General features: G+C 50.8%; 2 protein-coding genes across 2 annotated transcripts; both read left to right on the top strand.

Annotated features, from left to right (window-relative positions):
- Positions 1-258: 258 nt before the first annotated feature.
- On the top strand, positions 259-2581 carry LOC123144744 (leucine-rich repeat receptor-like protein FASCIATED EAR2). Its single transcript, XM_044563968.1, has one exon. It carries the CDS (start codon positions 360-362, stop codon positions 2199-2201), a length of 1842 nt encoding a protein of 613 aa, XP_044419903.1. The 5' UTR covers positions 259-359; the 3' UTR covers positions 2202-2581.
- A 2975-nt stretch (positions 2582-5556) lies between these two features.
- On the top strand, positions 5557-7068 carry LOC123141505 (serine/threonine-protein kinase OXI1). The gene has a single exon (XM_044560627.1). It carries the CDS (start codon positions 5673-5675, stop codon positions 6975-6977), a length of 1305 nt encoding a protein of 434 aa, XP_044416562.1. The 5' UTR covers positions 5557-5672; the 3' UTR covers positions 6978-7068.
- Positions 7069-11322: the final 4254 nt, after the last annotated feature.

Raw genomic sequence — 11322 nt, 5'->3', positions numbered from 1 at the left:
AAGACTATTAAGTGGAATTCACTTGGTTGTAACCTGCAGAGGTTGATTCTTCAGTTTCGTAGCAGGTTCAGTTCAGAAGAGTGTGATTCTTCAGTTTTGCAGCAGCTTTTCTCTTCAGTTTTGCGGCAGTTTTTTTTTTTTTAGTTTTGCGGCAGCTGTGAACGACTGATTGCATTAGGCAACGGCTGAGTAGATGGGCTTTCTTGGCCCATGTCAATGCGTTCGCTGGGGTCGTCGTAAGAAGGCACGGTACGTGTGCCGTGCCCAGCGCCACGGCAGAGGATCCGGTTCCCCCACCACCTCCCACGCCGGCCGCGCTCAAACCCCGCAAAACCCTAGCCACCACCAACCGAACCACCATGCCGGCCACCCCTCTCGTCCTCGCCCTCTTGCTTCTGCTCCTCGCCGCCGGGCCGCGCCGCGTGGCCCCCGCCTCCACCGACCGCGCCGCGCTACTCGCCTTCCGCGCGTCCCTCTCCCCGCCCTCCCACGCGGCGCTCTCCTCCTGGCACGGTCCGCTCTCCGCGTCCTGGCTCGGGGTCTCGCTCCACCCACCCGCCGCCGCCGCCGTGGCCGCTCCGCCCTCCGTCGCGGCGCTCGCGCTCCAGGGCCTCAACCTCTCCGGGCCGCTCCCGGCCCCTTCGCTCGCGCTCCTACGCCGCCTCCGAGAGCTCGACCTCTCCGCCAACGCGCTCTCCGGCGAGCTCCCCTGCTCCCTACCGCGCTCGCTTGTCAACCTCGACCTCTCCCGCAACGCGCTCTCGGGTGCCATCCCCACCTGCTTCCCTGCCTCGCTCCCGGCCCTCCGCACCCTCAATCTCTCGTCCAACTCTCTCGGGTTCCCACTTTCCCCGTGGTTCTCCTTCTCCTCGCGCCTCGTTGCCCTCGATTTCTCCAGCAACGCCCTCTGTGGCGCCGTCCCGCCGCGTATCGTCGCCGACCCCGACGCATCCAGCCTCCTCCTCCTCGACCTCTCCCACAACCGCTTCTCCGGCGAGATCCCTGCGGGGATAACCGCGATACGGAGCCTGCAGGGCCTGTTCCTTGCGGACAATCAGCTGTCCGGGGAGATCCCAGCTGGGATTGGGAACCTGACCTACTTGCAGGCGCTGGATTTGTCACATAACCGGCTGTCCGGTCTAGTGCCTGCGGGGCTTGCCGGCTGCTTCCAGCTTCTGTACCTGCGTCTCGGGGGGAATCAGCTCTCTGGGGCGCTGCGGCCGGAGCTTGATGCACTTGATAGTCTGAAGGTTCTAGATTTGTCGAACAACCGGATATCTGGTGAGATTCCGCTGCCGCTGGCTGGGTGCCGGTCTCTTGAGGTGGTGATCTTGTTGGGAAATGAGATCACTGGGGAGCTCAGTGGGGCTGTGGCGAAATGGCAGAGCCTGAGGTCCCTATCGCTGGCTGATAATCAGCTCTCCGGCCAGCTACCAGATTGGATGTTCTCATTCCCGGTTCTCCAGTGGCTTGATTTGTCTGGAAATAGATTTGAGGGTTTCATCCCTGATGGTGGTTTCAATGCAAGTTCAGTGCTTAATGGCGCAGGTGGTGGTCAGGGTATTCCATCCGGTGGTATGATTTCACCTCAATTGTTTGTGTCAGCATCTGTTGATTCCACAGGTCAGCAGCTTGAGCTTGGTTATGATCTTCGGGCAGCTCCTGGTATAGATCTATCAACGAATTTGCTCCATGGAGAGATACCTGAAGGGTTGGTTGCAATGAAGGGATTGGAGTACCTGAACCTCTCTTGCAATTACTTAGCTGGGCAGATCCCTGCAGGGCTTGGGGGGATGGGGAGGCTGCGGACGCTGGACTTCTCACATAATGGGCTGTCAGGGGAGGTGCCTCCTGTAATTGCTGCCATGACAGAGCTCGAGGCGCTTAACCTCTCTTACAATAGCCTATCTGGGCCTTTGCCAACAACCGATGGGTTGCGGAAATTCCCAGGAGCGTTGGCAGGAAACCCTGGGATATGCGGTGGGGAAGGGTGCACTATGGATGCAACAATGCCAGAAGGGAAAATTTCAGGAAATAATCGTCATGGCTGGCTCAGTGACTGGCATGGAGAGAATGGATGGGTGTCCCTTGGGGCGTTCTCTATCAGCACGATGACTAGCTTTTTTGTGTCGTTGGCAACCTTGCTATGCTCCCCCAAGGCTAGGAATTTCGTATTTCAGCCTGTGAGGATAGAATATTGAGGTTAGAGGGAGGATTGGACAATAAGTTCTGTAAATATGAGAATGTGTGCGAAGTTTGAGTGATTTTAGTGTGCAGCTAATCTTGACGAAGGCAAGTTGTGTGGCTTGCTTGAATGATCAGGTATTATGCCTAGTATTGTTGTTGTACGGAGGTCTAATCCTTTTTATGGTATATTTGCATCCTTGCGAGATGCTGGTTGTAACCCTGCCATTTCAGAGGATTGGACACCGGTTTCTAGTTGAGATGAACAAGTCCTGTTACGGAAGTTGTACATGATTAGGTGATGTGTTGGCCATCAACCGATGAATGTTGTACGAGCAATTTCGGATGTAAATACCCTGTATCCATTTTATCATGTTGGGGCAGGTTTGAGTCGAAATTCTGTTTCCTGTTCTGTTCATAACTTATTTTGATTTTAGTATCGTAGATCTACCTTTTGATGGTCTGTCAATTTGATTGGAGATCATTGGTTTATATAGAACTGTCTATCTTTAGACTTGCATTGCTTGTTCTGTAGTAGTATTAGTATTACAGTACTACAAAAACATTGGTTGCATTGGTAGTTTAGCCTACAAAAACGTCTTATATTTTGAGGTGGAGGTAGTACCATTTTGAAAGTCATGTGATAGTTCCCAGCAAGATGGCAACCATTCTCTCTCTATGTCATGGTAAGCGCTCCTATTTTCAGATCAATAGAGGTGAAACAAGTTACCACTGGGCATTTGAGAAGTAACTCCACCATGCATTTGCAATTGTAGCTTAAGGATTCTTACTGTACCCGTCACTTGGATTCTTATTTTTGAAAAAGGAGGGGAATCGGCATCATGCCTTTCTAAAGGAAGAAAATTCTTGCAATAAAATGAGTCAGTGCTGGTATGGAATCAGGTTCTTGTTTATCCACATCTACTTTAGCTGAACTTGCTGCAACCAATGTTGCAGTGCACACCATGGAACTTTGTTCAGAGCTTTTCATACAAATCTGGGATGGGACGTATATTGGTTTTGTAACTTAATTTCTACTGCCTTTGGTGGATTGCTTCAGACCTCAGATGCAGCCCTTAAAACTTGTTTGATCTCATTTCCCAAGTGTCCTTGTATTGTGTCTTAATACATTAACATTGGCAATGTTTGAATTATTTGCCTGACTGAGCTAGATCGACGTTTGCAGTTCTGATTGCAGAACATCTTTGTGTGTGTTTTCCACAACTGATTTTTGAACACCCTCTTGGTATTATTAATCTCGTGAGATTTACTGTACTTCTGATGAACCAGTGCTGTTTTTTGCTAGCACCCAGGAGCGGGACTGGCTATCCCTTGTTTCGGGGAAGGGCACCTTTTTTTCTCTCCTGTGGAGTGGATGCCAACATTAGCTCTTACCACATTTTGTGTCCCGTTAGCAGTCACGCCAGGTTTCTGCTTTCCCTTCCTTTTTTGTTTGTTTGAGGGGACTGCTTTCCCTTCCTTAGCCATGCTGTTTGCACATGATATCTGGTACAGGACTAGTTCGATCATTTGTAAAAAGAGGGGGAAAACCCGGCTCGCACACTGTTTTTTCTCAAGAAGAAACAGTAGGAGAGTTTTCTACTGCAATTTGTGGTGTAAGCATTGAGAGAGAACAGGTGCTAACGCTGTTTTTGCGCGATAAGGGCATCAACAGCCGGACCCTCCATACCCGCCCCAAACGACCGGACGGGCTGCCTGGTTAGTTAGTGCCTGGACGAGTTTTGGCCACCCAACATATCTCCCAATAGCCGGGCCAAACGCCCGGACTGACTGGCACTCCTCATATCTGGCCCATATCTGGGGCGGATATGAGGAGGCCCGGACGTGTCTGGGCACGCACGCCATGTAGGACTGACTGATAGGGCCCATGCAGAAATGTGGAGAGACCGCTAGTCAGACAGGCGCCTCCTCAGCTCTGCGTCGTGTGGCGTCGCTCCGGTGTGCCACCCAAGGGAGGAAGCCATCTATCTAAGCTGGATGGCAGCAACAGAACCCTAGCCTGCCCATTTCTTCCCCTTTCTCCTCTCCGCCGCCGGTAGTTCCACTTCCGTCCACCGCTTGCGATGCCGAGGTGCCGGATCACCACCTACGCCATGCTCACTCCGGAGTGGAGGGTGCAGCTGGTGCGAGGCGGGCTGCTCGGTTCGCCCCCGGCTTCCTCCGGATTCGTTGGAGGATCAAGAGGAGGAGCAGGAGGAGGAGGAGGAGCGCAAGGAGCAGGCAGGGGAGGAAGAGGGGGAGCGGCTGTCGAAAGCGGAGCCCATGTAGGAGGAGCAGGCTTGCCGACTGCGGGCTTCGTGATGGCGGACACGGAGGCAGAATACGAGGCCGCCCAAGCGATGGAGATGGCGGAGCAGACCGCCATCCTCGAGTCCATCTAGAACGAGGCCTATGTCGAGGCCAACCGGCAGTTCATCCGGCAAAAACAGGTGGCAACTGAGGAGTTGTTCGTCAAACTGGACAAGGAGGCGTGGACGGAGGAGGTGCCGGAGCTTCCGCACTTGCCCATCTACCCGGCACGGAGATCGTCGAGATCTCCGACGATGAGTAGTTTTACCTATGTACGTAGTACGTAGGTTTCTATTTGCATGGGTATTGTGTACTTGAGTTATGAAATTTGAGTTTCATTATTGTGTAGGACGTTTTGCTGTGGTGTCCGGTCACTATCCGCGACGCTTCCGTGGGCGTTCAGGGGTCGGCTTTTGGGTATTGCGGTTGTATATGCTCTAACCATAGCGAGGCGGGACCAGAGGTCTTGCTCCCAAAGTTCCAATCCTTCCTCGCATGCTCGATCAGGTTAACTGCCTCTCTCATCAAACACCAAAAAGAAAAGCATGAAAAGGTTCCCGCACGGAGGTTTGCCTTTTGCCTTGCATATCTATCTTTGGCGTTCTCGTGACGGTTGTTGGACAGTTGGAAGCCGTAGAAGCACACGGGCAGAGCTGTGGCATTGCTCTTTACTGACGCGGACGTGGCCTCGGGTCGGCTGGGAAGGCACACAGGTCACACGTGAGCAGGCAGTCAGGTGGCGTTGCAAGGTAACCATCGTCAGGACGGAGGACGCTACAAGATAGAGCTGTGATTTCACGTGCCGTGAATGTTGTTCAGGCCCTTGGGGGATTCGTATCAATCCTGATGCAGACGGACCGACGTCGGACTCTTCTTGCTCTTGCATTTTCCCCACGTCTGTTGCCGTTGTGAGCTGCTGTCCCTGTTCGGCTATAGTAGATTACGCTGTGCCGTAACCTTCGCCCGTGTCTCTTCGCTCGTGAGCTGAGGCTACGAATTTCCCAGAGAGAACACGCCCCAGGTCCCCAGTAATGATCTTGTTAATTTAAGCAAAGGCCCATGCTAGTGACGAACGTTGTAAGGTCCTAAACCCAAGGCTCTGTTCGCTTCTGCGTCGCGCCTAGTGCAGTGCATGCTCGCGCTTCTCGATTCAGCTCCGCTTCACGCCGCCGCGTGCCATGGTGAGCACGGCGCCCATGCCGCCGCCGCCGCCGCAGCTGAGCCTGGCAGACCTCAGGGCCATGTCAGTGCTTGGCCACGGCGCGAGGGGCGTGGTCTTCCACGTCGTGCCCGTTGTCGCGGCAGCTGCAGGCGGGGGCAGCTCCGCCGACCAGCCCATGGCCCTCAAGGCCATGTCCCGCGCTGCCGCGCGTCAAAAGAGCGCCGCGGGCGGGCCAGCACCTGGCGGCGACGGCCTCCGGAGGATCTGGTTCGAGCGCGACGTCCTGCTGGCGGTCCGCCACCCGCTCCTGCCCTCGCTCCGTGGCGTCGTGGCCACCGAAGCCGTCGTCGGCTTCGCCATCGACCGCTGCGCCGGCGGGGACCTTAACTCCCTCCGCCGTCGCCAGGCCGGGCGGGCGTTCTCCGACGCCGCCATCCGTTTCTACGCGGCGGAGCTGGTGCTCGTGCTCGAGCACCTCCATGGACTCGGTGTCGTGTACCGTGACCTCAAGCCGGACAATGTCCTCATCCAGGGCTCTGGCCATATCATGCTCGTCGACTTCGACCTCTCCACCAGCCTACCCCCGCCGTTGCCACCGCCGCCGCCTGACACTAATTCTCCATCTCCCGGGAGCTCGCTTTCGCCTAATTCTTCACGTCGCTGCAAGCGCAAAAACAACAAGACACTGGTCTTCGGACACTTCTCCTCTCGCCGGGCAGCCTCGCCGGAGTCGTCGTCGTCCTCCTTCACCACCTCCAGGGCGGCCTCTCCCGCCTCGTCGTCCTCCTGCTGCTCGTCGCCAGGCGCGGGGACGACGACGGCCAAGTCGAACTCGTTCGTGGGGACGGAGTACTACGTGGCGCCCGAGGTTGTGGCCGGGAGCGGGCACGACTACGCGGTCGATTGGTGGGGCCTCGGGGTGGTGCTCTACGAGATGCTGTATGGGCGCACGCCGTTCCGTGGCCGGAGCCGGCGGGAGACGTTCCAACGCGTGCTCACCGCCCAGCCGGAGCTGCCGGGCGAGCCGACGCCACTGCGCGACCTCATCGCCCGGCTTTTGGAAAAGGACTCCGGCAAGCGGCTCGGCGCCAACGGCGTGAAGCGGCACGCCTTCTTCCGTGGCGTGTGCTGGGACCGCGTCCTCGACGTGGCACGGCCTCCGTTTATCCCGATGCCGGACGACGACAGTGCCGACTCGGGGGTAGAGGCGGAGACGCTCGACGTAGAGGAGGTTGTGCATGAGACGTTTGCCTTGAGTGCCACTCGCACGTCCGAGGAAAAGCCTGACGGCGGCGACAGCGATTTCTCCATATTCTTTTAGATGAACATCTGTGCCAGATTTCCTAGATGGAAGTGCAGCAACTGCTAACATAATTCTAACAGATTTTAGCATCACTATATAATTGAGAAAGTCTCGCCACAGTCAACTCCTTGAATTTGTTGAAAACTTCTTTGAGACAAGTCGAGCTTAAATGGTGATATTACCATCAGCGTCTGTCTTCTTCTTAAAGATCAATTTATTCTTAATGGCTTGCCGATTATCGGGCAAGTCTACCAAAGTTCATACTTTGTTCTCATATATGGATCCTATCTCAAATTTCATAACTTACAGCCATTTGTCGGAATCCGGGCCCACCATCACTTCTCCATAGCTCATAGGTTCAACGTTGTCCAACAACATGACCTTTAAGGCAGGGTTACCACTCAGAAGTTGTACACACCATTGTCGACCTACGAGGTTCGATAGTAACTTGATCTGAAGCTCCATGATCATCATTATTAGCTTTCTCTTCAACTGAGGTAGGTGTCACAGAAACATCTTTCTGTGCTGCGCTACTCTCTGGTTGAAGTAAAGGTTCAACAATCTCATCAAGTTCTATCTTCCTCCCACTCAATTCTTTCGAGAGAAACTCTTTCTCGAGAAAGGACCTGGTCCTAGCGACAAACACTTTGCCCTCAGATCTGAGATAGAAGGTATACCCAATCGTCTTGTTTGGGTATTCTATGAAGACACAATTTTCCGCTTTGGGTTCGAGCTTTTACGCCAAAGCCTATCGACATAAGCATCGTAGCCCCAAACCTTAAGAAACAACAACTTAGGTTTCTTGCCAAACCATAGTTCATACGGTGTCGTCTCCACGGACTTAGATGGTGCCCTATTTAAACTGAATATAATTGTCTCTAATGCATAACCCCAAAATGTAGCGGTAGATCGATAAGAGACATCATAGATCGCACCATATCCAATAGTGTGCGATTACGATGTTCGGACACACCATTACACTATGGTGTTTCAGGTGGCGTCAACTGTGATACGATTCCACCTTGTCTTTAGTGATTGCCAAACTCATAACTCAGATACTCTCCCCTTGATCAGATCGTAGGAACTTGATCTTCTTGTTATGATGATTCTCAATTTCACTCTGAAATTGCTTGAACTTTTCAAATGTTTCAGACTTATGCTTCATTAAGTAAATATACCCATATCTACTAAATTCATCGGTGAAGGTGAGAAAATAACGATATCCACCGCGTGCGTCAACACTCATCGGACCGCACACATCAGCATGTGTGATTTCCAACAAGTCACTTGCATGTTCCATTGTTCCAGTAAACGGGGTTTTAGTCATCTTGCCTATGAGGCATGGTTCGCATGTGTCAGGTGATTCAAAATCAAGTGACTCCAAAAGTCCATTAGCATGGAGGTTCTTCATGCGCTTTACACTAATATGACCTAAGCGGCAGTGCCACAAGAAAGTGGTACTATCATTATCAACTCTATATCTTTTGGCATCAATGTTATGAACATGTGTATCACTACGACCGAGATTCAATAAACCATTCACATTGGGTGTATGACCATAGAAGGTATTATTCATGTAAACAGAATTACCATTATTCTCTGACTTAAATGAATAACCGTATTGCAACAAACATGATCTAATCATGTTCATGCTCAACGCAGACACCAATGCAAACAACATTTATCTGGGTTCAACACTAATCCCGAAGGTAGAGGGAGCGTGCGATGGTGATCATATCATCCTTGGAAACACTTCCAACACACATCGTCACCTCGCCCTTAGCTAGTCTCTGTTTATTTCGTAGCTTTTGTTTCGAGTTACCAATATTAGCAACTGAACCAGTATCTAATACCCATGTGCTACTAGGAGCACTAGTAAGGTACACATCAATAACACATATATCAAATATACTTTCGTTGAAGTTGCCAGCCTTCTTATCAACAAAGTATTTGAGGCAGTTCCGCTACCAGTGACCGTTCCCCTAATAGAAGCACTTCGTCTCGGGTTTGGGTTCTTGGGTTTCTTCACTGGAGCGACAACTGGCTTGCCATTCATGAAGTTTCCCTTCTTGCCCTTCTTTGAAACCAGTGGTCTTGTTTAACCATCAACACTTGATGATCCTTCTTGATTTCTACCTTTACAGCCTTAAGCACGACGAACAGCTCCGGGATCAACTTCCCTTGCATGTTATAGTTCATCACGAAACTCTAGCAGCTTGGTGATAGTGACTGGAGAACTTCTGTCAATCACTCTCTTATCTCGAAGATTAACTCCCACTTGATTCAAGTGATTGAAGTACCCAGACATTCTGAGCACATGCTCACTGGCTGAGCTATTCCCCTCCATCTTGTGATCTTGTCAGAGGTCTCAAACCTCTCAACACGGGCATGAGCCTGAAATATCAATTTCAGCTCTTGGAACATCTCTATGTTCCATGACGTTCAAGACGCTTTTGGAGCCCCGATCTAAGTCGTAAAGCATGGCGCACTAAACTATCAGGTAGTCATCAGAACGTGTCTGCCAGATGTTCACAACATCCACAGACGACGCCAGAGGGGTTGGCACACCGAGCGGTGCATCAAGGACAGAAGCCTTCTGTGTAGTAGTGAGGACAATCCTCAGACTCCGGCCCTTGTCCGCACAATTGCTTAGAATATCTTTCAACTTAGTCTTTCTCTAGGAACGTATTAAAACAAGGAGCTAAAGCGCGAGCTATTAATCCACAACATAATTTGAAAAGACAATTTAGACTATGTTCATGATAATTAAGTTCATCTAATCAAATTATCTAATGAACTCCCACTCAGATAGACATCCCTCTTGATGAGGACATCAATACCATTGTTATACCCACAACCCCTACTGTTACATATACTGGACCAATTACTAGAGCTCGCGGACGCCAATTAAATTACCAGGTACTTTCGTTTCTTGGTAATGATTCTAATGTTCATGAGAATATGATGCTGCCTAAATTGGATACATTTGTTTTGCTTACAAATGAAGGGCCTAGCTTGGAGAAGGATGAACATTGGAGCAAGAACAAGCATGGAGTTGATGGCATGCGCAAGGGGAACAAGAACGGAGTTACAAGTGATGATTTCAGGACTTTGAAGCCACCATAAGGAGTGCATGAAGCCTTGGATGAAATATACAAGATGCCACTTCATAAATTTTGTCCAGATGCTATTCTAGATGCTGCGTCATCTTATTATTGGGCCAGGCACATGTAATTTCGAAATACATAAGTATAGGCTATTTTTAGAGTCTGTATGTGTGGGGAAACAAGAGATATGGTTGGTTTCAGACCCCTTCCCCAAGGGCCACGAAATCCCCCCCCCCTCTTCCTCCATATATACAGCCCTTAGGGCACCGTTTAGACATTGGGTTTTGTTTAGATTAAGTTGGCCATAGCTGCAACTTCGCGTACTTCGTTTGTGTTCAACGACCAGACAAAGGCGTCACAGAACCCCACTTTCATTAATAAAGCTTTCCTCTTATATTCGCAATATCCAGATTGCAATCTTAGTTTCTTGCTTGTTCTTCGTTTGCGTGCAGGAAACAGACCGTCGTGGTCAGGTTGATCGTGCTCCGGCGTGGTCAATAACCTCTCGGAATTGGTTTAGCGATTGCTAAGGCGCGACGTCCTCGCACATTCGTAGTCGGATCGTCAAAGTCGACTTCCTCCAAAACGATAGCCACCATCTCATCGAAAGACGGGACACCTTTGCCTCTATCACCTCTAGTCATCTAAGTGATACATGATCCGAATTGACTAGGCCGTGTCCGATCATCACGTGAGACAGACTAGTCATCAACGGTGAACATCTCCATGTTGATCGCATCTACTATATGACTCATGTTCGACATTTCGGTCTCTTGTGTTCCGAGGCCATGTCTGTACATGCTAGACTCGTCAAGTCAACCTAAGTGTTTCGCATGTGTAAATCTGGCTTACACCCGTTGTATGCGAACGTTAGAATCTATCACACCCGATCATCACGTGGTGCTTCGAAACAATGAACCTTCGCAACGGTGCACAGTTAGGGGGAACACATTTCTTGAAATTTTTAGTGAGGGGTCATCTTATTTTATGCTACCATCGCTCTAAGCAAATAAGATGCAACCATGACAAACATCACATGCAAATCATAAAGTGACATGATATGGCCAATATCATCTTGCGCCTTTGATCTCCATCTTCGAGGCGCGGCATGATCACCTTCGTCACCGGCATGACACCATGATCTCCATCATCGTGTCTTCATGAAGTTCTCTCGCCAACTATTACTTCTACTACTATGGCTAACGGTTATCAATAAAGTAAAGTAATTACATGGCGTTTTTCATTAACACGCAGGT

Source organism: Triticum aestivum, chromosome 6D (assembly GCF_018294505.1).
Source record: "Triticum aestivum cultivar Chinese Spring chromosome 6D, IWGSC CS RefSeq v2.1, whole genome shotgun sequence".
Taxonomy (NCBI): domain Eukaryota; kingdom Viridiplantae; phylum Streptophyta; class Magnoliopsida; order Poales; family Poaceae; genus Triticum; species Triticum aestivum.
The sequence above is the reverse complement of the archived record's forward strand: the minus strand, read 5'-3'. Positions and strand labels throughout refer to the sequence as shown.